Source organism: Corvus moneduloides, chromosome 11 (genome assembly GCF_009650955.1).
Source record: "Corvus moneduloides isolate bCorMon1 chromosome 11, bCorMon1.pri, whole genome shotgun sequence".
Taxonomy (NCBI): domain Eukaryota; kingdom Metazoa; phylum Chordata; class Aves; order Passeriformes; family Corvidae; genus Corvus; species Corvus moneduloides.
Genome location: NC_045486.1, coordinates 7,115,280 through 7,142,678, shown reverse-complemented (window position 1 = coordinate 7,142,678; position 27,399 = coordinate 7,115,280). Strand labels below are relative to the sequence as shown.

Genomic DNA, 27,399 nt, shown 5'->3' with positions numbered 1-27,399 from the left:
TGGCACTATGCCAAAATCTTTCCAGTTTACTGTCTCTGCAGCTTTTCATTTAAGGAACAAATCTCCATGTTTTCAGATATAACAATATACAAAACTGCAGTTTTAAATTTTAACACATTTCTTGCTGATTATGTAGATGCACTTTTTGACTTCTACAAGCTTCCAGCTCTAAAGCGAAAGGCAATATTCTCCACAGCCATGTTGCAGTCTAGCTTCTTAGCTGCTTTAAATGAATCTCTTTCCTCTGTCTCTCCTGCCAAACTGAAGATGACCAAGAGCATTAGATTTTATCACAAAGATGAGATTTCAAAAAACATTTTGCATCATTAGGAGCCTGAGTGAGCCATATGGTTTTTATTTTGGTACATCCATGCAGCACCAATGCAGTCTCAGAGCATTTATCAGCAGGTAAATTCAACGGACAAATATCTAATTTCACAATTTTAAGCCTTGGATAAGTACATGGATTCCTGTTGAGATGCTCTAGTATCCTGCCTTACATACAGAGAAGCTGGATGGATTCCTAAAAAATTACTTCTCCAGCCAACAGTTTCAGTTGCAGCCATGCATTACTGTGAAGGAGCTGGAGAGGAACTCAGCACACTCAGCTCTTACTGCTCCCTGTGAAGCCAGGAGGGTTGGTCCAAGCCAAGTCAATCTCTGCTTTGAAGTTAAGTTTTTGTGTCTGAAGAACAACCTTCTGTTAAAATGAGGTGACCTACTACTCCATAGCTCTTTAGAAAACAAGAAGTTGTGAAAATGCCTTAAGTCATAATCTTCTTATATTTAGAACAGAAACTGTTGATAAGTTAAGGTGCTAAATAGCTGTTGCCAACCAGTTTTTACTAACCTAAGTTACTATAACTATACTAAGTTTTCATGCCTCTTCCCTAATGTTGCTGTAACCAATTGAGTAATTTGAAAATGTCTGTCTTTACACTGCAACATTTGCTCATCTCAACAGCGTTCTGACGGGCTGTGAGCTCAATAAAGCTTATCTGCATTGAAAAAAAGGGAACATCTCGTGATGTTCCAGCAAAACACTTGTGCACATAAGTGCCTGCAGATCCGGAGTCAGGCTTATCAGCTAATGAGTTTTCCTGCATCTATTTTTTCAGCTCTGCTCTTGCACTAGTTCCTGATAGCAGACTGAAAGAAGGGTATTTTCTGTTTAATATTGCCTCTAAATTTGCTTTTTCAAAACCTCCCTCTCATTTTAAGCCACTGTTGTGAAGACCCGTGTGAGAACGCTTTTCAGATTGTTGGCGTGCATCCACCTACTTCTGATGCTACTTGGTCTGCACATAACACTTGTACCACTAAAGAGACTGCATTCTTCTTTAAATTGTCATTTCTTTCAAATTCTGGCTCTATAAGAAGTTGGGCCTCCAACATTATTCCAGGCATATTATTCAGAAGAAGCATTTGTGGAGCAGTGTTCCAAGTCCACTGCTAGCTGCTGAGGCTGTATCCATCACACAGAAGCAGGGAGCAGAATACAGTTACTTGCAAGTCATTACAGAAACCAGAGCTTAATTCTCTGGTAATACAATTCCTCCAGTCTGCAGTACTATGAACTGTAAGTACAGTCCTTTTTAAAAGCAATAATAGTCCTAGTGGAAATAAAATCCTATGTAACCTCTTATCCTTTCAGCTCTCCGAGTGCACTAGAGCATAGCTGAACAGAAATAATAACTACCTCTGCCATCAGTACAAACACAATGAGCACTGCTGAGATTAGATATCAAGACAGCATTCTTCACAAAGAGATGCAGCAAATAAAAGTGTACCACATCACTGAAAATCATCTGTTTATAAAATCACTGACTGAGGGAAAATTTTAAGCTGTTTCATTCACCAAGCTCAGCCAAAGCATCCAATGCAATACTTAAACTTTCTGAATCACACTTGGCTTCTATTGTCTGGGAAATGTCTTCAGCCCCAGTGAAAAAGCATCATGAGCTACTTCATTTCAGCTTTGGCATCTATAAGCTTTTTCCTGGAGCCAGAGATGCCAAAGGAAAAGACCCTGACTTCTGCAGAGTCCAGAAGAAAGTGGCTTCAAATCAGCTTTGCAAGATTAGGGCTCTCTAGCTTTCTTCAAACTTTGAATCAGTAAGAAAATCACTGCAGATCTGAAGCTAGGGAAAAATAAATGCTCTGTGCGCTGGGGAAGTTTTGCTGATAAATTACTCTTGTTGAAAAAAAAAAAAAAACCAACTGAAAGATGCAAAATGATACAAAGGAGAAAGTAAGTAATTAAAGGCTAAAAACAGTGCAGTTGAAGTCAAATATCAAAACAAGAGATGGATGATTTACCTAGTTCACTGTCCAGTTCCTCCGTGTGTACCCCTTCTTCTCCAAGGGAAGAGCAGTAAATGAGACAGAAAAAATTAAAAGAAAATTTCAGATACCAGCACCGAGCAAGAAATTCCCTACAGCAAACAGCAGAACCAGCACTAATTTTCTACACATTGAGCCCAAGCTTTCCATTTATCACACTCCAGTGATCAGAATATTGATGGGTCTGATGCACATAATGAAAGAACTGGTTCTTGTACTCTCAAAACATCTGCATCAATGGACTACTTCCATGTCATGGTTTGATATGGCAAAGTCGTGCAACTGTGATGTTCTCACTGTAGTGAGGCTTCTCCCTCAGATCCGTACAGTCCGACCTTGGCAATCTGTTCTACAGACACAAGGATCTATCATAAGGCCAGACCTGGATACTAATGAAGAAATCTGAGAGGAAAACCTTGCACCTAAATAAGGACTAATGTAGCAAGGTTTTCAAGACAGCAACTAAATTTATGTGCCTACAAGGTCCAAAAGACTTCACTGTCCTACTCAGATGATTTAAGATAGACATGAAGTGAAGCGCCTTGTTAAACTGGAGGCACAGACCCACAGTCCAGATGCACTGGTGAGGCACAGACAGGAATGCACCAGTTTTAGCAGGGCACCTGGGACAAAGATCACATCATTTTTCAAAGACACAAAGCCATCAATATTCGCTGTTGCTCCATTTATCATTATCTGCTCCATATTCATAAGTTAACAGTGACACAGATGATTAAAGTATTGCTTAGCCTATAAATAATAACAATGCAGTCTGAAAATGAAAGATGGTGACAAAACCAGAACAAAAATGGTAAAAACAATCTTGGACCCAAAGTTTAAGCCACATAAATGAATGACAGAAGCAACCAGAAAATACAGGGTTGCAACATCTGAACACCCAAAAAACCACTTCCATGACCTCTTTGCAAAATATTCTGTCAAAGCAGTTGTTTGGGACCATTAGTGTGAAATACAAATTGCAATTTCTTTTGATAGCCTAAACAACTGGAGACAAGCAAAAACTTTGTCAGGGACACGTATCCTGACGAAGCAAAAGCACAAGGCAACTGCACCCGAACAAATCTGAAACAACATCTAACATTTATAAAATTCATGAAGAGGGTGGGATGAGCCTGACAACTCACATGCACACACAGCAAACAAAACAGAGGAGCCATCCCACTGACTTTTGTGGAATGACACACAAAAGTGACCCTTGCCAAAAAATGTCCAGCTTCTATGATGCAGCAAAACTAACCTTCTCTCCTCTTTGTTTTTTGAAACATAATTATTCTTATGTGCTAAGCAAGATTAGAGCAGCTAAGCAAAGCAATGCAGAGCCCTGCTGTAACTATGAAGCAACTGGTTTAACTATTGAATGTTAAAAATATCCATTAATGAGCAACTTGGTGAATGAAGTGAAGGGGTGTGTGGGAAGATGAAATTAGCTGATTTTAAGAAGTTGATAAACAAAGATGCCACTGCTCTCCAAAATTATGAACTCAATGAAATACAATAATACCAGCTGTATGTTTCTGTTCCAAATTAAACAAATTATTCCAATGTTTGCTTTACAATTGCTAAGAGGACAAGATAAAGACTTTCCCTTCTGCAAGGAGACTTAGAACTGTGTAACAGAGGAGCTCTGTCACCCTCTGTAGCCTCGTGGTACAGTAGCCTCGTGGCTGCTCCTCGCCTGGCACATCCCTGTAGTTTGAGGGTATCCTGCACTGTGCACTAGGAAGTTGGTGACGTGCCTCATCACAGCAGCCAAGACTGCAGAGGAAAATTCTCACACACTGCAAAATCTCACAAGTGAAAGATAGGAGAGGTTGAAAAACTGCATGTGTAAAAACAGTAACAGCAGTTCTGGAGGCCAGAGTAGAACCTAACAGTGAAAAGGGATTGAGATGATTCTTTTCTGAAATAAAATTGTGATTCTTACTGAGATGACTGACACCAGTAGGAGGTTAATCATATTATGAAAACTGATTTTACAAGGACAGCACCAACACTGATGAAGGATACTCCTTCATTTTTAAGAAGTGTCTACCATGATAGTACTGTATTAGCCAAGATTATGTATTTGAATATCATCACCTTTCCTGGTCAATAGACCAAAATTCCCTCACAGGTTTTTCCAAACATTTAAGTTATTTTCATAATTCCCTTTTTATTCCAGCATCTCCTAAAGGAAAGAACCTCCATTAACAGTCCTGCATTTGGCTGCTCTAAATCGGACAGTGGCTTGCATTTCCAACATCTCAAGGAATACAAAATCTTATCATTGCAAATTTTCAGCGTCAGAAATCTACACTTTCAAATGGAATTTGTTTTCAGCAATCACAACACTGCGCAGACTGTCAGCATTTAACAGTAGAAGTGAAGCAATTGAGTTATTTCTGCTCAAACAAGGAAATAATGACATAACTCTCTCAATCCATGTGAAGCAGTTGAAGCATAACACAGCAGAGCATGCAGAGACTCAGTTGTTCCCTCCCACACAGTGATCCAAGGAGCAAACATGTCAGACAGCTTTGAGTCTTGTTGAGCATCAGTGACTTTTCAAATGCCTTTGCAAAAACAGAGGCCTCTTACTTGTAGCACCTCCTTGATTTTTATTAAATTATCTGGCACCTCAATGGCTGTTTTACATTCACAACAATTTTACAACATAATGGATATCGTCTCTATGTACTTACTAATAAACCTCTTTTTTTTTAAAAAAAAAGTCGTTCTGAATACTAGTTATTAGGAAGAGAGAAGGAAAAGAAAAAAAGTTACCTAGGAAGAGACCAAACACAGTATTATATCACTATTTTAGTCTCTTACCATCATCTTCACATTCTTCTAGAGGCTTCTGCTGTTTGTTCAGGCACCGTGGATCTAGCCAAGATGTTGTTTTTGTGTTATGGCTGGAAACCAAAAATGGAAATATGACCTTTGTTAATAAAGCAAAGTTGAAGTATCCCTGACATAAAAGTATATATCCTCTTTATTATTCAACAGACCTGAAGGCATACTGTTGATTCAAAGAAACAGCTCTACAATTTGATGTTGTGCAAACTAGTCAACCAAATCATAAGAACTTTGGCATTGAAAACACAAACAAGTGAAAATATACAAATCAGCACTTCTGACTGGGAAGAGGCATGTGAATACTGCAATATTATAATATTAATTTCCAAATTTTTGTCTTTGGTGGCTTGCTTTTTAATTCCAAGAGCTGTCTTTGAGCTAAAGGCAGAAGTTTCCCTTCCTCACTAAATTACGCAGTGATCTTTGTTCCTACAAAAGACCTTTGACACATCTAGAATTGACCCAAGCATTAGTCAAAAATGGTTTTGATTAACTTTATGATTACACAAATAAAAATGTTCTGTCTAAGCCTTTGGTGGAAGCTGAACAGCTTTACTTTCAACTCTTCCTTTCCACAAGTCCCCTGACAGCCTCATGATGTCAGTCTCAGAGGTGAAGGCTGCACAGTAAAGAGGCTTAAAACACATTTTTCTATAAGTTATTTTCTGCCATAATTCCATTTGCCTAAGAAGACAATCTGGCAATATAATGCCTCCTCTACAACCTGGTGTCATCTTAGACACAACCTACAAAGATAGCCCTCCAGTTCCTGAGATATCACTTATCTAGCTTAGCCTTTAACACTGCTTAACAGTTTTAAGTTTCAATACCGTAGTAATGCTATTTACTTCTCCTTCAAGGTCTCAAAGAGGTTTACAAACTGAACTTTAGCCTCACAACAGTCTCATGAGGGCTCTGTAATGAGGGCCATGATCCCTGAGGAACTAACAACCAACCAGCAAACTTGTATTGTACTGGAAGAAAAGGGGCCAGCCCTGCTCCCAGGATCTGAGTAAATAAAAGGTCCTTGTTTTACACATCCTACTACCCAGCCCTCCCAAGGCAGGATGAGCAAATGTGTTTAATCCTTATGTGTGCTTCAGGGCAATTAATTGGCACCTAGAAAACTGAATGGCAGAAATTCAGCAAGTCAGGAAATTAACAAAAATAAAGCAGAGGGGGTCTGCCACCTTATAAATAAGCAAATCTGCAGTCTAGCTGAGAAGGAGGGTGGTGGGAGGAGAGCAATAGAATATTTGCATATTTCTTGCACTTTTGTACTCGCTAACCCAAGGCTCACAACAGTGTAGTTTGCTGAGGCACAGAAAATTTAGCTAAACACCTTTCAGATCACACACTTAGATGGAAAGGATTGTGTTAGACCTGTAACATGCACAGGTAACAGGGGACTGGGATATGCTGTGTAATGAAAATCCCAATTAAAGCACCAGAGAAACATATCTCAAGAGCCAAATTGCTTCAGCTACATTGGGATTGGTTATCTGACACACAGCCCTGGCCCCACTGGACCTGCACTGATTCTGCACAAGCTCATGCTGCTCCCTTCAGCACCCTGACTTGATACCCAAAGCAACACAGATGCTGGAACACACATCTGAGCTGGCTTGGGTCCACACTGCTCCCTAGTTCACTTTCTTGATCTGGTACAAATCAAACAAAATGGTTTCTAGGCTCAGGGTGTCCTTAGAATTAACAGAACTGCAGTCATTCAGTGCTGCATCCACACCAACAGGTTCATGCACAAAATCAGCCTCATGGGAATGTATCTCAAACTGCACTGCAGGGAGGGAGCAAGTGCTGCTACCAGACCTTCACATCACATGGGCCTATGTGTACAGGCTATGTTTTCCCAACACATACATGATTCTCCTGCAAAAGGTCTGACAAATTATTTAGAGGTGCTACAGTCCTGCATTGTTGGGAGAACACAGACACAGCAGCCATAGGGCTGGGTTTGGGGAAATCAGTGGTGGCAGCAGAACCCCCAATGGAAACACCTGTAAGGAAGGACAGCAGGGGCCCCTGTGGGGTCAAAAAGGGGAGCTTGGGCAGCATTTACTACTCATCATCTGAGCAGGAAATGCTGCCCAGGAAGGGAAAATGGCAGGCTGAATAGGCTATTAGGCTGTTCTATATATAAAGGCCAGAAAGTACATCAAATAACGAGGCACCCTGAGGACACAGTGAGGGGCAGAAAGCCATGCTCAGGGTAATGTACACATCTTGGTTTCACCTAATGAGAATTTGCATTTTGCCTTTTCGACCTTGTCTTACACTTGGGGACTGTTGGAGCTTCTTCAGGTAATTGAGAGTGCCCTGGAAAATGGCCTTTTTTAGAGCATCCCTTTCCCAGCTGGTGAAGGGCTGCTGTGGTGCCCTCAGTCATCCCAGCTCCTCAGATCTTCTGGCAATTTTCTCTAATGTGTTCCCTTGACACTGAAGCCAAAGGAAAACCTGCTCTTGAACCTTTCCCTGGCCCAGTCCAAAAGTCCCCTCTCCTGATGACAAGGCAGGACTGCTGCCCTCACAACCCTGATCCAGCATAACTCTCCACAGGAGAGAGGGGTAATTAGCAGAGGAAGATCTTCTGGAGTAACTGGGCATTGGCTTCTGGTACAGTTTCCACAACTGCATTAAACAGACCATCAAATCCAAAATCAATTCCTCACTCCTTCTTCTGCTTGGCAGCTAAGGGCTTGAGTTTCAAAGGCTAATTGAGTGTTAATGTCTAGCTAAACTCTATGCAAGACATCTCTGACACTAACAGGTCCTATTTTATAAGTTACTCCTACCTCAATAAATTTAGACAAGTATAATTCGAGACTATTATTTATGGCATGAAAAAAATCAATATCATCATAAAACTGCTGACAGCAATCAGCTCTTAGGCAAAGACTGCAGAGCATAAGGCACTGGCGTACCAAACTTGCTGTGCCTACCCTGCACTGAGCTGTAACTTTTGCAAACCACTGGAGAACATTAACACATTTGGCCCATTTGCTGTGATGAGGCCACAACACACAAAGTCCATGCCTGGCTCTACTGCCTGCACACAGGACTGGAGGAATCCCCTCTGCTGCATTACGCAGAGAGGCAGGCACCAGAAATAAAGTCTCAGCCCTTCCAATTAGGAACTTTCATTCCACCTGTGAAAACAATTGGCCCGTATTTTATAAGTGTCTGTTGCTTTTGTAACTACCCTCATGAAACAAGCAATTCCCACTGCCTTGGAACTCAGGAGTAATTTCGATGTTAATCCAGTCAGGAAACGCAAACCCCCTTCAGAAGCTGTAAAGAACTAACAGTTCTGCAACATAACAGTATACGCTAAATATTTAATACACACACGTACACACACAAAACGCATCCACGGAGGTTTACTTATGCCCAAAGAGAGGGAGAGAGATGGAATTAGAACAACAAAAACGTGCTTTACTCTATAAAATAGACTTCTCCATTCTCCGTGTAGGCCATCTCCCAGTTTTCCGGCAGAGGACCTAGGTTATCCTCGGCAGAAGGAGGTAGGTATTGAGGGAGGTTCTGAGATGGTTCCGTGGTGGGGACGTGAGTGTGGCTCTCAGTCGCAGACAGTGGGGCTGCCTCTCTCACGATCTGCGTGTTGTGCTCGTCTTGGTCACCAGACTCTGCTGCAGAAGAAACAAGCACAGATAAAAGTGAGAATCAGTCTTTTTCTTCCCCGGTTTGCTCCTCCAGGTTTATCCTACCAGTTTTCCTCTCCTTGACTTTTAAGTCACAAGGCACAGCAACAGATGAAGTGAGGGCAGTGCCCCAGCAGTCTCTGTGGCAGCAGGGGTGAGCTCACCCTGCCCACACACACTCTGGCAGCCAGACCCTTGCTGAGCAAATCGGGAGCTGTGATCAGCTCCCGTGTTCGCTCCAACAGGCCCTGCTGAGGTACCAAATTCTTCTAAGCTGTCTGAGGCTCACTGGTGTAGAGGAGCTCAGTGTGCTTTCGAGCAAGCTTACAGGTTCACTCCTGCAGTGCCAATTGTGGGACAGGATTAGGAGGATAAAATTTCCTGTTTGAAGAATGATCAAAAGAGGAGATTTTACATGTGCAAAATGTTGCCAGAAGCTCAAATTCAACAAGCTAATGGTGAATGTCTTCAGTGCAGTACGCTATTTTAAATTAAAAATTATAATGAATGTCAGCACTGTACCATGTGTCCACGTGTTGCTGCTCACTAGTGCCCGTTCTTGCTGTCTGAGGAGGTTTATTCCACAGCTCATCACAGTATTCTTCCAGTCAAAGTCAGTCAGGAGTATTTTATGCTTTATCTGGCTCTTCTCCCTCTAAAGAAATATTTCTGATGCTTGTATTCATGCAGTTTTGAGCTGTATCCATGAAACACTGCTGCTCATCCCTTCCATCACTAATCACAGTAAATGCTCCCCAGTAAACAGGTCCATGCCCTCACTCCTTCACAGAGAGGTTTTGGCAACAACAGACAAATTCTAAAATTAACCCTGTGTCTACCAAAGGAATTTTCTCTGTTTGATTCTTGAAAGGTGTTGAAAGTTTATGGCAGTACCTCCACATCCCCTGAGAACATCAGTACAAGCACAGACAACACACTGAGCAAAAGACAGAGAGATCAGTGTCACCCTTGGCCATGTCCCCAAGGAGTGGGGCTGAAACAGAACCTTACCACTGCTCTCCACACCAGAGACCATGGACATCCTCAATCCACAGCCCACAGCCCTGGAAATAGCTCCTTCATTATTCTAGTCTGTGTGCTGCCACTACCAAAAGAGAAGAACATAATAAACTGGGAGGAACAGGAAGAAAAAGATCTAGGCTATATCAGTACCCTCAGTGCTTGCTTTTCAGCCCTCCTGGAGTTTGATATTTTTAGGTAGAAGATGACAAGATAAAGAAGCATGAAAGAATCATCGCCAGCTTAAAACTGAGAGTATAAACATGCCAAAATCTGGAAAACACAAGTTACCGAGAGGTCTCCGAGGGAAGCAGGATCATTTTAATATGGCTAGCACACTTACATGTAAAATAAGCATAAGGAATCACTTTGGTATAGGAGAAATAACTCTTTTCTTGATTCTGTGCCCATTTAATGAAGGCAAGGGGCCAGGGTGTGATAACGTTGTGACAAATGAGCTTCATCTTCCAGTACTTCATCTTGCAAAGGAAAACAAGGAAGAGAAATGATGCTCAAGCTACTTCAGGGGCACCAAACTGAGATGGGCAGCAAGTAAATCAAACAACAGATCTCCCACCAGCTTCCTCCCAAAATCAGATCCTGTGACAAAGGCTGAGGCTGCTATCATGTCACAACATGTGAGAAACCACCCTCAGTGCAAACTTTGGCAATTACCTGTCAGCAGAGACAGAAATTCCAACCTGGGAGAAATTAGGCTGGCTAGGAGCAATTTGAGTTGGAAATGTGTAGCAGGTAGCAGCCAAACAGAGCACAACCCTCAAAAGCCATTTGACAGTTTGGCCCAGAGGACCAAAAACTAAATCTCAGCCTAAATCCCTTTAAAGCTCTAAACAGATGCTAGAGCCAGGACACTGGCAGGTAGGAACTGGCAGGACAGATCCTCTGACTCATCAGAGGCTGGGAAGGAAAGTTTTCATGGTGCTAGAAAGTGATCAGAGGACAAAGGACCCAGTGCCAGTTATGGTGAGCTCCCACAAGCTAGGAAAGGCTTGAAGGTGTGGATAATACTTGCTCCGTACCTGCTTCAAAAGAAGCCCAGAAGATGAATTCAGAGCTTAAAACTGAGCTGAGGTAACAATGCTCTAAGTACTAACAAACACTAGGCCTGGGTACATGGGGAAGAGCTCCACAAACTTCCAGTTGATTTTGGCGGAAACTCAACAGATCTCCAATAGCGTTTTACTCTGAATCTGCCTGCACAGCACTTGACTTTAGATTGCAAAGGTTTCCAGTGATCTTTCAGCCAAGGCTTGATGATAGCCATGACGGGAACAAAATCTGTGTTCAGCAGGACACAAGACCTCGATGAAATACAGAACTTGCACCCATGCTTCAGATCTCATTCCTGCAGCAAGCAGCACTCCATTTGCTGGGAGGTACCCTGGAGAAGAAGACCTAGTACGGTAACTTTATGTGACAAGCAGCTCTAGATGCAAGGAAGGACAAAGGACAGCAAAATATTTAGGAAGGTGCAATAATTAATTTCAAATGGAATCCCGGTTGAGTCATTTCATACTGTTTGTAACTGTCAACCATAGCTCAACTCTTCCCCAACCTTTCTGCAATTAATGGATTTGAACTTTTCCACATTTTTGTCTCAACCAGTTAAATCCCACAAATCCTTTTTGGAAAGACACAGCTGTGCATGGGGTTGTTCACACATCTGCCATTCACGTGTCGGCCAGTTCTGTTTGACATTGATAGCTCTGCAGAAAACACATTAAAAACAACACCCACCCTTCAAAATACCCTCCAAAAGCCTTCCCCATGTATCCTAACTGAAGGACAGTGAGCGGTATTTTTGCTTTACCTGTGAAGCTACTGCTCATTTCAGGTACATCATCCTCTTCCTCATTCTCTGTATGCACTATGCCAGCATTTTGCATATCATTGTAAGACTTGGTTCGCTTTGGAGTCGACTGCTTGGAGCCAGACTGCAGGTTTTGCAAAGCATCGGTGGAAGTCACTTTCCCACTGAGGGGCTGGCTGGGAGGCTTGGGCGTTCCATAATAGTTACCTAGGCAATAGAGACACATTTGCATCTTCAAAACAGAACAGTTTATAGCAGTAAGGTTTCTATTTCATTTTCTTTATGGTTCCATTGAAATTTCCATCCCTCCCCACAGATAAGTAAATAAAGAAGATAACACATGCCATTCCCGTTTTTGGGGGTGCATACTTAATCTCTACAGCAGACACAGAAATATTTTTTGCCTTTTCAGTTATTCTTGTTGTATCTAAAAGGAGAAGCAATGGTGGCATTGTTTAGGTGCACTGAGCGTACATGGGCTAAAACAAAAGGCAGTCATGGTGAATAGCAAATCTTCATCTTGTTACATCTGAATTTCAATTAGTAGCCTTTTTACATCTGTGCACCCACACAATGCTGTGGCAGATCTGGAGTGAGCCCTGCAGAAAATAAAAAATTCATGACTGCTATCACCAAGAGAAGTGATGAAAGGCTCGATGGCCTGCTTTAACACACAGGTTCTTTTATGGGGGATGTTACATTTGGAAGCAAAAACTATTCTCTCTCTAAAAGAAAACTTAGTCAAAGAAGAGAAAAGGAAAGATACCGCATGGCTCTGCTTTCTTCAAAGAGGAAATTCAGCAGTTGGGTCAACTTGGGTAGAAGAGAAGTACCAGACCTTAAAGCTAAACTTGAAGGGACAAAGATGCACCCCCAGTTATGCCAGTACATGCTCGGAATCCATCTGTGATGGAAACAGTGCAAAGTGCTTGGGGTGCTTCCCTGTCACTTTAAGTGACCGTGGAAGAGACACAGAATAAGTACAGGTTCACTCATGCCACAACAGCACAGAGGTATTTCACTGTCCCGGCTTCACTTCACCTCTACATCGCAGCAGTGCTTGATTTACCCTGAAATTCTCTCCAACGTCAGGTCTGGAATCTATTCCCGCAGCACTGGGCATTACAGGAATTCAGACCTACTGCAAGGTGAATCTTTTAATTTTTACACAATGATCTGTTATATACAACAGTTTTACATAAAATTCCCCAAAATTTCTCTTTCAGGAATTATTGTTAATTTTTATTTGCCATCTTTGGATTCTAAGGGTAGACTTAAAAATTTTCCCTGTGCCCTTTGACATGACAAAACACAAAGGATGCCCTCCCATATAGTTCAATTGTGGCAACAGTGCAAAATTCTTCTCTAAAACATACATTTATTTGCATTCTTTATTGATCTCCACAGGCTATATATAACCTGAAAGCATTATTTTTCAATTTTTCAGTATATATTTTCCCAGCAACTGCAGGAGAGGATGAGGTTTGAGACCATCTAAGGAACCTGAAGGTGCACAGGTCCATGGGAAGTGATGAGGTGCATCCACAGGTCCTGAGGGAACCTGGATGGAGTTGCTACATCACTTTCCATCATATTTGAGGAGTTGGGGCAGTCTGGTGAAATTCCCACTGACTGTAAAAGGAGAAACATAACCCCTTTCTCAATGGAGGACCCAGAAAGATGCCAGCCAGTCTGTGCTTGGCAGGATCATGGAGCAGATCCTCCTGGAAAGAGGATCACCAGGACCCATCAGGAGCCGGAATCACCTTGATTTGGACTGGCAGAGCTCATCTTGGAAGACCATTTAGGAAACACTTGTAATCATTCCCCCCCACTGCCTCCTGTGAGGTGAAGTATTTCTCATAGAGCTGAGACCCAAGAAGCCAGAGCAGCTCCCACCTCCATGCTTTTACAGCTGGAGTAGTAGGACAGCAACACGTGCAGGTCTGTCTTAACAAGGTGTGTTCCAGCCTGCACACAGTGATGTGGATCCAACTCCATGGGAGCGGCAACGCTTCGCAACTCTTTCATCTTCTGTTCATCATGTCAGAATCTTAAATGTACATTGATGCATAATTTATGGAGAGAAGGAAATTACTTCTTCTGGAAAGAGCCTCTAATGGGTATGGAGGCAAGCAGGTTGCAGTTTCTGCTAGAGAAATAATTCGTGTGCTCTACATACTGCAGGACTGTTTTATACAAAAAGGGGAGGAACGGGAGAGAGACAGTGCAAACATAGGTGGGCAAAAAAAAAAAAAAGGATAATTAACCCTGGTCCCATCTATCCTTTTGGCATTTCTCATGAAGAATGATACTACTCTGGGATTTTGTAGGGTTTTTTTTTTGGTTGTTGCTTTGTTTGGTTTTCCAGGGGGAAAAAAAAAAAGTTTTCTAAGGATATTAACCGCAAAGCAGAGAGAGTCATGTGTGTGCCATACACATAAAAACAACTTTTATTTATAGCACTGCACATGACTATTTTATGCAAAAGTTATTTCGGGTCTGTTGTAAATGGTTGAATTCTTTAGGATGGATTCAACAAAGTGGACGAAGGGGATATACAGATGTTGATAGTGTGGGTTTTATTTCCCCTGGACAAGAACACAGCACAGATGGTACCATCCCTCCTCCAATTACAAAGAAATGTATGATTATATCTTCAAAATTTTTTCTTCTTCAGTTCCTCTAGCAACAGCAAAGCTGGAGTTCCTAGCAGTCCATGGAGAGCTGTTCGTCAACAGAAAAACAGGCTTCTCTAAAGTATTTCAGGTTTTCTTACACCAAAATCATTAGTCATTTTTCAAACCAGACGTGGTTGTTGGTACTAATATTAGTGAATAATTACTTTCTACCAAGACAGTGTGCTGTCTTAGAGGATCCCTGTAAATATAAATGAGCATATAAAAAGGGCAAATATGAATCTGAAACAGAGCATGGCTCTGCATGTGTGGGGTTTACAGGAAATGTAACCACTGGGGCTGAACTTTTCTTTTTTCTCCACAGGAGGCAGATTAAGCCTGAATCAATACTTGAAAAAATCAGAGCTCTTCCTTCAGATTCACACAAGGACAAACAGGTTGGGGAAATAACCCAGCTCATGATGAAAAATCTTCAAAAGAATGCTCCAACCCAGGTGACACGGAAAACGAGAGAAAATGGAAATGCTATCTTTCCCTCATGTTTGCTGGATGCAGTCAGCCCTACTTCTCTTCTCTAAGCAGTTAATTTTGAAGACATGGCATGTGGGCCTGGGTGTGGGAGCAGACACACTATTTGGGGGGACTGGTAAAAATAATCATCAAACCTCATGTTTCATCCTCAAAATTGGAAATAGAAAATATTTACACTGTGACTCAGAAATCCAAACATGCTCCATTAACGACTGACAGTGAACAGCCCAGCAAGAGTTTTACAACACTTAGACTTGACATTATTTGTTCAAATTAAATCTATCAATGTTTATGAAAAAACATACATTTAAAAATAGGCTTTAATAGTGTTTTGTGAGCCACTTGTAAGCCTAAAGAAGGGGCTAACTTCATAGCCAGTGTAATTTGTACTGAATATCCAATCAGCTCTAATTATTAACAGCATGTTACATGTGCATACACAAGCATCTGTCATCCCAGAGGATCCCAAAACATTTTCTGAAGTCAGCACAGCAGTTAGGGCAGGACTCTCCGGGGTGCTTGAGCTCAGGTGAAGCTCTGCAAAACTTCTGAGGACTCTGACCCCAGCAGGATGTCTCTGAGCTGGAAAGGAGCAGCCTGTCTCCCAGACAATGGAGACTTCTGGAACAAAACTGCAGGAAACTCTCTACGTTTCTGTGGAAATGCCAGTTCTGAAGCAGCCAGCGTGGCAGGAATGGCACTTTCCCATGTCAGATTCCTATGGGAACTGGGCCTCTAAACCTTACCCTCTTCTCAATCACATTTGGATCTTGCCTACAGCGCCTGAATTAATACCTAATAACAATACATTCACTCTGCAGATGCACGTACCATTAACTGAATCCCTTGTCATCTCTTTTCACTAACCCTTATTTTATTCAGTTCCCTGGTGCTTAAAACTTACTTAACCACAGCTGAAGTTTGATGAGAGCATCTGCAGCCAAATCTATTACTTAATCCATGCACTCTAAAGCACCACTCAGGAGAGTGCACAAAAATAACAATAATAATGAAAAAACCCAAACAGAAGAGCTATTTGGAATGAGTTGGTTTCTTTTCATCTCCTTATCTTTAAGTGTCAGCAGCTTACACATTTTAGCATCACACCCGGTAATTAGACTTTGGTAACAGCTTATCACAACAATAAGACAAGTTCTCATCATCATAACACTTCCTGCTCTGCCAATTCAAGCAGCGATCACAATCAATGAATGCAATCTACAGCAGCTTCCCCCCTGTCCTGAATTAAAGCAACACTGTCAGTCAAGGGAACTTCAGGTTTTAGAAAGCAAGTGGCAGTGGAAAATTTGTCTTGTATTTCAAACAACAAAGCATTCTTAATAAATATTCCCCTGGTGGGCAGTAAACTCACCCTAAATTGTTTATGTGAGCTGGAATTTAAAATACAATTCACAAAAATACATGAACAAAAATACCCTTACGTAAAATAACTATGAATATATTTCATAAAAACCTTGAATTCACACTGTTGAATTCAAATCCATTTGGGTTGAAAGGACTCCAGCCAGCCAAGATGCTGTTTCTGGAATGGGTAGAAACGTACACGAAGAGAGGCACAATCTAACAGGTTCAAAAGTGGAATGGATACTAAGGCAGAGAGAGAAGAGGAGACCATGGAGGCTGCTGGGGTGGGGACAGGGAGCTGACATGGAGGGGCAGAAGAAGGCAGAAGAGCTGACTGCAAGGTCAAACATGAGTTTGAGCACTAATTCTAATGGTGCAATTACAGCAATTGAAGAATGTGGTCCCAAAGCATGTATTTGAGTTACTTTAATTTGTAGGTGTTTGCTCTGCAGCAGCTATTCTCTTTCCTTCTGGTGGAAAGACGTCTATGCCTGGGACGGGGAGTACATTTGTGTCTCAGCAAAGGCCCAAGAAGAGTTCATGCAGTTCTGAATTTACTGATGCGTACTTGTGAAGTCTAATTCTGCAATTATAAAAATCCCAAGAAACTCAAAGGCCTGTGTGCAGCACAGAGGGCCCTGCGTCCATGAAAAGTGCATCTGATCTTCTGTGCTAACAAGGACTCCATTAATAGCTCATGTTTTAAAAAGCACTTCATAGCTTTCTGTCTTGGTGCAAACGGGTATTTTGGGAAAGACACTTGGAGATAAGCAGCAAATTAAGCAAGGTCTTGACACAAAGATTTGAAATGTAATTGTTAATGTAATGGTTTTCTTTTCTGAGACGCAGCTCTTCTTCTCTGCACTGTACAAGAACCAAAACAATTGACTCTTAATTTTGGCAGAAGAGCTTCTGCTCATCTAATCCAGCAAGAGTGCTTGTGTCTGATTAGCACAGGATGAATTGGTTCCTGGGAGTGAGCTCCTGCCATAGTGTTTTGTCTGTTCTCTTCCCAGACCCCATTCTGCTACAGATTTCCACATTTAGATGACAGATCTGGCTGCTGTCTGTGGGATTCACCTAGCTGCAACTGCACATTGATTAGCAATTGCCTTGAGGAAATTCAGAGTATCCAGGCAACCGGGAGGAGGCTGCGGATACAGCATCTGGATCGGAAGGAAAACAGGCAACGAAGGAGAGCTCAGAGAAATTAACCTGCAATATATCCATTTGCTTTAAATAGGAGATTCTCTGTCAATTTTTGTAGTTTTTCATGGTGAGGTTAACTGAAAGATCAGTTTGGGTTTTTTGTTAAATAAGTCAAACTGTTGCAAACTGCACATTTCAATTATGTCTGCAATTTAACATATACTCCAATTAGTGTCCTAAAGGCAGTGGCAGCATGGGAGAAAGTCACCCACAGAACAAATCACTCTTACTTACTCTGATTTTTCCTGTGTTATCACTAGGTGTTGCCACATGCTATTGTTAGCACTCACGTACAAGTGCATCCAAGCACATTTAAGGCATGCAAAAATCCTAAAATAAAGCAATGATACTAAAAGTAATAAATAAGCAGTACAACCTGGGTAACATGGAGCAGGAGAGGGCTGGGGAGGCTCAGGGTGTTCCATGAGACCAGCTGTGTTATATCAACTTCTATATCCACGTTCAAATAAATTTAAAAAAAATTCATAGGGAACATAAATAAACGTGCTTGTGTATGGTATATACAGAAAGCAGGAGAAGCAGCTGGAAACACCCTACCTAGCATAGGGCTGTAGGACTAAAGAAAATATCATGTCAAGCCACTGAAATATGAAACTCTTCTTCTTGCAAATAGTTAAATATTTATATATATAGTCCCACCATGAGGATGTGTCCCATTAACACCTTCCCTGTCTGGAAGGCAGTGGCAGTGAGCTCTGCAGAAAGGGAAGTGCTGCAGCCTGCAGAGGCCAGGCTGCCTCTGCAGAGGAGCTGGATAACACCAGCAAGAAAGCAGCCACTTCTGAAGTGCCCCAAGAACACCCTGTACCAAAAAAACAATGCCAAAATGTGCCTGGACTACTAGGAATGGTCTTCAACATATCAAACTACGATTACAAAGTAAATTATGCCTAAAATAACCTGAACTCTAACTTAAGAAGAAAGCAACTAATTCACCATATCTCTTTTTTTGCCAGAGGTGTTCAGGAGCCTTTTCCCCGAGGTTTGTGTTTTAAATTGCATGACTGCTAATGAACAATTTCTGACAGAGCTCACATTGAGAAACTTGTTATTGAAAGTGCAGAGAGAGGGAGAATCCAGTCAGCAATGCCACAGGAAATTCAAAGCCACTCTAAACCCCTAACAGATATTTGAATATTTGCTTTTAGAAAAGAAGAATTACTCAGGTACCACTTCACCTGTTTGCAGAATAAAGCATTGTTATCAGATGAGACTTCAGTACAGCAGCACTCATTCTTAACACTGATAATCCTGCACATACACAACAAGGTTTTACCTTTTTTTCCTCTACTAGTGGTTTAAAAAATAAAAAGAAAAAAAGCAAGCAAAGTATTAAGAGCCAAAGATAGAAGAGGAATCATTCTGCAGTGCACAGATATTAGTATGTGGATATTCAGCTAAAGGAGCCATTATGATTTATTGAGTCAGTCTCTAGTCTGGAGACAAAGATCAGCAGATCTGATCTTATTAAGCAGAACATGTTGTTCACCTGCATAGGCATCCCCAGCATCTGCCAGCCTTCCTCATCCAATCTTCCCCTCATGTTCTGCCTGCCACAGGCTCGGCTCTCATTTCCAGGTGGGACCGAGCTGGTGACACCCACGGGCTGCAAAGGCACCAGCAAAAAAAATCCACCCATTTTGCTAAAGCAGCTGGGGCAGCGTGGCTGCTGCAGAGAAACCCAAGGAGAGCCAGCACATCAGATAAATTAGACTAAAGGCATCTTGATTTGAAGCATGTTGCTGAATACACCTCTCTACTTCAGCTGAAATTCAAACTGCACTATTAATGTAATTTATTACAATCATTAAGTACCACAATTGGAGACCCTGTCTACAGTAGCTACTTTTATATACTTTAAAAATGTTAGCAAGTCACCCCATTACATCTTAGTCATGAGACTAATGCAGATTACTTATTACTTCTCTTGGCAATCACATAATACTTGTCCTGAGAATGAAAGATGATGCCTTGACAATAATACTCTATAATGTAATAACCCTTAACATGTTATAAAGTGCAGCACTTTTTCTTTTGAGGATCATTAAGTGCTGGGCAGGCATTCATTCATACAGCCTCATCAGATCCTGGTGATACAGCCACCCCCGTTCAAAATTCAGCCACCATGCTCATGTCCCCATGTGCCTCTGCATAGCTCCCATCTCCAGGGCTGCCTGAATTCAGCACAGCCCTCCAGAACACCGTTGCTTCCACTCTCCCCCTCCTATTTTGGAAGAGCAGATAGCTGCAGGCACAGGGTATCTGCTGAAATATTAATGAAGAGAGAAGTAAGTGTTATTTTAATATTCTCCAGGCCAGAAACCTGAAGTATAGAGCAGTTACCTGATCTGCCCAGGGCCATTCAGCAGCTGGGGAAAAAACGGGAATAAAATCTGGAAGCTGTGACTGTGCTCAAAACAGCCCTCCCTTGGGGTCCCTGTGAGAGCCCGCATTCAAACGCAGAAGTAATTGCTAAATAATTAGTAACCTACACAAGTACTTCCATGCATCCATCAGTATTTTCTGCCCTGAAGGAGCAGTCAATAAATGCCTGAGACTACAATTACAGTGATTTCCTATCCACCAGAAGGCCTAGTCAATGTGCAGCCTAAAAAGAATTTTCCTTCCTAATGAGTATTGTCAATGGGAATTTCTAACTGGCTTGAGTGTGTTTTGTGCAGCACCCACGTGGGGCAAAATCACCAATACTGGGGCAGCATCGCAGCTTTTTGGGCAGGTCTTCCAGCTCCAGTTGCTGGATTCATGTGATCAACATGTAGCTTTCACCAGGGGAAGAAAGAAGATGTTTCTGGGCTTTATGGTTCAAAATCAGGATGTGAAAACCTGAACTGAAAACCCCAGGAATTAAGGCTTGCCAGTGCCCCCTCCCACCTGGTTACATTTTTTGAAGCCTTTTGGGTGCAGAAAACACCAGGGAGATGAGAGGTGACCAGAACAGCAGCTGCCATGCCTGCTCTGCCTTCACTGGGATGTGAATCAAAAGCTGCCCAAAGGAACCTATTTGCAGTGCACCAGAAGAAATAATAATGGCATTACAAAGCCCTGTAGGTCAGCAACACCTCTTTTGTCCTGTTCAGCTTGCACTTTCTCTTTTTGCAATTAGAGCACTTTGAAAACCTGATACACTCTCCTACTTTTTTCTGGTTTTCAACTGTTCTCTTCTGCTTGTTCTTTATTCTTTCCAAATCGATAGTATCTGTATCAGCATCAAAGTCCTGTGTATTACCCCTCTTCCAATGGCTCCCTGTTTTCTAATCTTTCTCCCCAGAACTTCTCTTCAGTAACTGTTATTAAATGCTTCTGTTACCTCTTCTTCTACAAGATTTTTCCAAGTGACAGTATCCAGGTGACTTTATGTCCATCTTCTCCACCACCACATGCTGATGCTGACAAATTAAGGCCCGAAGGGTCCTTGGGACCATGCTGACCCCAAACCACTAGCCTGCTAGAGCAACATGAGCTTGTGGCTGGCTGGCACACAAAAACTTCCCCATTCCTCATCCCTACTGTCCATTTCATAGTATCCCTCTTCCTTCATCTCTAAATCACCTGAGAGCATTAAATCACAAGCAACCCAATCTCTGCAATTGTTACAATTTCTACTCAGTACAGCAGGTAGAATTAGAAGACTATTTGCTTTTGTTGGGCTTTATTTCTCTGGTTTAGAATAAGCCATCACTGATCAAAAACACAGTCAAATTTATCATGGTGGAACACTTATTTAAAAAAAACGTGGCAGCAAAATGCAGTGTAAAACAAATGATAATTAAAATATCTAAGACTGTAAAGCTGGACAATTACAGATACTTGGCCATTAAAAGTCTAACTTGCTTTGTGGTTTGGGTTTTGGCAGATTTTCTCTTATAGACAAAATTGCTTGCAATTTCAGCATTGGGTCTGAATCACCCCATCTTCCAAGATCTAATCAAGATCAACACCCTCTTGATCGATACAGCTGTAAAACCAGATTTCAAAAAAAAAGTACAACAAAGCCATTAAAGAAATCTCAGAAGGCAGCAAAATAATTTCTTGAAGCCGTAAGTGAAAAATGAACTCTATTTATTTTACATTACAATCAAATAGTAATGTGTCTTGATGCATATGTGCACACATGCATCATCATTATTTGCTTTATTCTTATTGATTTTTCCTTCCATTGGCCAGCACTCCAGAACCACAATGCACCAGCATCACTGATGTCAATGGGGAAAGAAGCTTCTCAGCACTTCTGACAAATTATTCCTTTAAAGTTCAGGCACTTCTATCACCAACAGAAATGAAATACACATTAGACTTATGAGAAATCAACACCATCTTCAGCAACTGAAAAGAGCAAGCCATGAAACCTAAACAGTTTAGCTGCTGCTGCATATAATCACATAAGCAGTGAAACTACCACGTTGTAACTGTCCCAGATGGATACAGCATTTCCTGAGAACTAATTCCCAGCATGTCCCAGGAGCCAGCTTACAGACAGTTACCCATTTTGTCTTTCCAAGTGGAAAGGTCACTAGAACAAACAGATCAGGAAGCAATGGCAAGGCCTCTCAGCTGATCTATTTCAAGGACCATGACAAAGAAAACTAACTTGGTGTTATAATTAGAAACACAGAGAGGAAAAAGCTCATTCTGAAGAAGAGCTGGTGCTGGAATGTTAGCATTGGTGCTGATGGAGCTAATCAGCTCAGAGAGGTGGAAGAGTGAAACCAAATTATACATTTAGCATCTTCATGCAAACCAGGTTTGACACTGCAATTGTCTGCAGTTGGGAATTAGCACAAGGTTTAAAGGTGCCCTTAAAAAAGGAGTTTTTAAAGAAGCAGACAAACAGTATTTCAGGACTCGTTCGTCAGACCCTGAAAACCAAAACCACATGTCACAATCTTTTCTGTTCATGTTTGATGACTTTTGGCTATTTGTGTGTAGTTTGTATTTTTAAACATATTCCATATTTCTTATTATAAAGAATAATTAGAATAAGGCTGCAATAATAAGGCTTTTTCAATCTCTCATATTTACAGAAAGAACCATTAAACTTCTTTCACATGGAAATATGAAATGACTGAGCTGAAGTACACTGGAAGGACTTTCAAACCTGTATTTATTTTCATTGTCTTGTCAAGAGGCACATTTGAATGTTCTCCAAAGGAAAAAACCCCAAACCCGTCCAAAAGGAGTTTTCAATTTAAAGGAGCTACAGATTGCAGGTTTAGTTACACAAATCCTATTGTGTACCTAAAAATGGTCAATCTGCCTTGCATTTCTCTGGAGCTTTTTCCTGCTCTCACCCTGGTGACATTTCAGTGCCCCTTGGCTGTCTCAGTGCTGTTGTTTGCAAAACTGTGCTGTAAAAAGGATCAACACAATGACCCAAGTTAGAAGCAATTATCCAAGAATAAGAAAAAACCAAAAAAAGCAATGCATCATGTAGCTGCATAGTGACACAACTGGGTGGCGAAGGAAGTGTATTTAGGGAAGATAGAGGGAAAGAGAAACAGCAGGAGGAAAGAAAAACTGAACAAGGAGATGAGCCATAGTGGATACAAACAATAGATGCATACTGCCCCAGTATTCTGTTACGGGATTACATATCGAATTTTCCTGGCCAACTGACGTTAATCTTTTCAGGCAGTTAACTTTTCAGGCAAAAGATAAAGCACAGCAAAATTGGAATTCCCTCTCTCAGGTTACAGAGAAAAGGGAAGCAGAGCACTAGGATGGAAAGCAAGGTCCTAACTTGAGCGAGGGTGATGCAAATGTGGTGTCCCACCATGGGTATCTGAAGTGCTTTTTCACTGCCTGTGGCTCCATACCTTCATAAGTTCCTACTTCCAGAAGGGTCCCACTTCGCTCCAACTCCAGAAACTCCTCCACAGTCAGAAAGTTATAGTCCACACCAGGCACTTCTCCTTCTCTTGGAGGGCGGGTTGTGCCTGAAAGGAGAAATTAGAACATTAAACGAGTTGTTTTTTTATCAAGAATTAAGTAACAAATTTTCACAAAGATACAACAGTATTTGTAAAACACAGTTCTGTGAGCTACAAGGGTCAAAAGAAGTTTGAAGTTAGGAGCCCATTAAAAACAGGACATAGATTTCAGGTTGAACTGGTGGCACCAAGTAGAACAAAACAACTGAAGGACAATGTTTCTTGTACTCTCAGAAACACTCTGGCAAAGAAATCTCTCATCTCTCTGTCCAGAAACACAGCTGGAAAAATTTGGTACCTGGGAAAACGCCAGCAATTACTTTCCTGCTGTTAGAATTGTCTCTCCCACTTCAACCTCACTAGAATTGCAATCTGTATTCTCAGATAAGGCAACTACTTTCCAGGCTCCATTATTTCTATACCACTATCTCATCAAATGTTCTCTCACATCGTAAACATAATTTCTCCCTTGTTTCTTCTTAGTGTTTCATCTCTATTTATGCTATTATTTTTTATTCAGCATTAAAAAGTACTATGAGACAGTTCTGATGCACCATTCACACATGCTCACTAAAGAGACAGCCTGCCAACTCTTCTCACAGAAGTTCACCTACAAGCTCATTCCAGTTCAGGAATACTTTTGAGTAATAAGTCACACTGAATCTCCCTCTCCAGCACTTGATAATTTCAGTAGCACCCATGGAGAACTGGCTCTGATCACTGCCACTCTGCCAGCTCTGAAACTCTTCTCCCTTCTGGCCAATTTACAGCACTCTGAAGCACAGTGTAAGATGAGTCATTTCATGACTTTTTCCCTAAGATGGCTTGGGATGTTGCATTTTAGGTCACTGAGCACAGCTTCATTGATAAGAATCAATTTCTGTTCAATAGCCTTTATTTTCCATGACTCTGGAGGCTGGGAGGTGACTGGATTCTGCACGTCTGAGATTAAATATAAATGACAGATTTACAGATAGTATAGGAAACTGAATTTTGGAAGAAAGACTGGAGTTAGAGAGCTGGAGGTGTCCGAATGCTGTGGCTGAAATCAGTCTGCTGTCTTGGGAATAACTTCAGAGACGTGGAAACCATACCCAACATTTAACAAAGCATAATTTCTCACTTCTGAGGGACTCTCCTGGCCCCTGGGCAGTGTCTTCTCAGTGAATACAATTTCCTAAACCCTCTATAAAAGGACAGAAGAAAGAATAAAGAAGCTGAGCTTCTGAAAACTAATTGGGAAGATTCCAGCTCTCAGAAGCTGAAAGAGCATAAATTTACCATGCCTGCATCTGGCAAATGTTTTCCTCAAGTGCCAGGAAAGCGGAAAGTCTGCTTATCTCCTATTCATCTGAGAGACTGCTCAAGAGGTCAGTCTTGATAGAGTGTCACCCTTGAAAGACTATCACTAGATTAATTTCCTTGATAGACATCCACTTTCTCTAACACGCTCCATTTCTTGATTCAAAATAGAAACTCTCTTTCTTTATTATTTACTGGCAGCCTTCAGAGAGTTTATAAATTCCTGTGCTTTTTTCCATCATTCCTCCTCTTGGAGCTGTATGAATGGGTGAAGGAGGGAAGAAAAGTAAGGAAGGGGATGGGAATAGTGATGGATATCTCCACCCTGCTAGCAGAATTACTCTTTCCTATTTGGAAAGGACTCAATCTTGTATTCTTTGTATTTCTGAATCCTTATAGTAAGGCTACAACCATTTTTACTGGGTAGATTGTAACAGAAGGCAATTTTCTTTCACAGATCTAGTCCAGAGAAATGCTGGAGCTGCATTATGTTCCCCTCTCCGCCCTAGTGCAGGTGCTTCCATCCAAAGGCATGCAGAACAGCTCACTCAGGTCCCTCCCTGGCACACAAGGAGCGTGGAGCACACACCCAGCAGCCGGGATGAAGGGTCGCAGACCAGATGCAACATCTCCTCCCTGAGCACGGACACTGCCGTAGACACTGAGGCTGTGAGGACCCTCCCCAGAGCACTGTGTCTGGTGGTCACTGCCACATTCCCCTAAACCTGCCCCGCGACTGGGAAGCAAGAAGGGTGAAAAGCCACGACAATAACTATGACCAATGATACGTTGTAGCTGTCCCATGCCTGGAGCACAATGGAAGTGAGAATTAGCCTCTGTACCACTGCGCATCAATCAGTCAAACGTCACCCCCGGCCATGTGGCACGTGAGCCGAATGACAAAGACTGCGATGTGTGTTTTCCCAATAACTACTAAGACATTGATGAGACACAAAGATCAGGGAACTTCAGGATTGCTTTCACCTTATCTTTTGAAGCCTCTTCTTTTCTTTATCTATATCTTCCCACAGAGGATATTTATTAATCAATTTTTTCTTCCATCTGAATTTTTATAGCAGTGAAATTGCAGTCAGCAGTTTACTAGTGCTGGCTGCCTATTTGACACGACACTTATTTCTCTGTCATAATTCCTCTGAGCCATTTCAATGGATCTATTTGTTTCATCTCAGTGTTCTTAATTTCCTGAATATGTTCAAGTCGAAAATAATGTTCAAGTCAAAAAATCGCAGCTGTGCCTGCTATCAGCACGATTGCCCGCAACACACGCGGAAGGCATTAGGAAAGTCATCGCGGAAAAGGAAAACATTGCATCACAGAGATAACATTTGTCACCTCAGCTGGTCCTCAGCAGCAAGCCCAGGGAAAATAAAAACTACACTGGCTGTGATATCTTATCTGGGCGAAGGCGAAAAACCCAACAACTTTCCATGTTGCTGTCTGGAGCAGAGATTGCTTGCAGATGCTCCGGCTGTTATCCTGCTCCACATCTGAGCAAGTGTTACTGAATGCGATTCAGGAAGGCAGGGGGAAGGGAAAACCCGCCTCCATTTTTCTTGTAGCAGAATGACAGGCTGCCGGCTGGACACACGCCTGGCAGATGGCATTTCAAAGAGTTTTCATGAACCATCTGGGATGTGTACAATGATTACAAACCACACTTACAACAAAGCCAGAAGGGCTGCTTCACAAGGAGCGGGGGGGAGAGGGCGGGCAGCAAGAAAGGGGGGAGGAAAAGAAAGCCAAGAGGCGCAAACTCCATGACTTTTCCCAGGCATAGGACACCAAGAATAATCAGAACCTTCCACCCAGAGCGCTTTCACAGCCTGGAACAACTGCTCCATGGCTGTGCAGCTTGAGTGTGCACAGGCCAGCACCATCACAGCCTGCAGGCCACCACTGGAGCTCTCTGCTGATAAACTCCAATTGTAATTAAGTCTCCCATCATTAGCATGGCTTAATTATGTACAAAGGCAAAGTGTGTGTATCCTCCTTCCCCCTTTAAACTGCATTTCAACATCCTTACCACAGGATGGTCTTCAGTGAAGGGGATGACTGTACATTTTATCAGAGCTAATAGCAGGTCAGACCACTGCTAATGGCAGAATTAATTGAGCACAATGAGAGCTGTATTTAGCCCAAACAAAAGATAAGATACTCCACTTGAGAAGATGAGCCAATCATATTTAAATACATTTAGTTGCCGGTCTTGTTTGCACTGAAATATTAAGTGGCATGAAATCTTATTGCCATTAGGTACCAATTTAGCTAATTAATTTCAGCTATGTCCATTGTGTGACTACCTCAGAATTGCTAATGCTGCAAAGAAGGAACTGGAGGAGAAACTGAGTGGCTACCAACTCCTTCTGCATATTTAATGGTTCAAAAGCTTTCAGTCTTATTTGGCCAGCATATCCCACAGCATATAAAACTAGTTAGACACATTACATTCACAGGGGAATTCCTCAAACTTCCTGTAACCACAGAAGACATAAGAAAACAAAGAAGTAAGGCTACTGGTTAGCATTGCAGTTTTTACCCCTGGATTGGGGAAGTAAAACTACATCTAACATGAGTGACTCAGATACTAAACGAAATGTTTTCCCAGCTGTTGGTTTGGTTATCACCCCCAA

The 27,399-nt window shown here is 41.8% G+C and overlaps 1 protein-coding gene across 29 annotated transcripts in view; it reads right to left on the bottom strand.

Moving 5' to 3' along the window:
• Positions 1-27,399, bottom strand: part of MAGI1 (membrane associated guanylate kinase, WW and PDZ domain containing 1) — a 334,204-nt gene that overhangs the window by 63,758 nt on the left and 243,047 nt on the right. For 15 of the 29 annotated variants that reach the window (XM_032121234.1, XM_032121217.1, XM_032121220.1 and 12 more), the window contains exons 3-7: positions 23,333-23,452; positions 11,734-11,940; positions 8,660-8,870; positions 5,176-5,258; positions 2,320-2,358 (exon numbers count right to left, since the gene is read on the bottom strand). In XM_032121234.1, coding sequence (XP_031977125.1) covers positions 2,320-2,358; positions 5,176-5,258; positions 8,660-8,870; positions 11,734-11,940; positions 23,333-23,452 — 660 coding nt within the window. The remainder of the gene's footprint in view (positions 1-2,319; positions 2,359-5,175; positions 5,259-8,659; positions 8,871-11,733; positions 11,941-23,332; positions 23,453-27,399) is intronic. The other 14 variants (XM_032121237.1, XM_032121241.1, XM_032121242.1 and 11 more) reach the window with 2 other exon arrangements.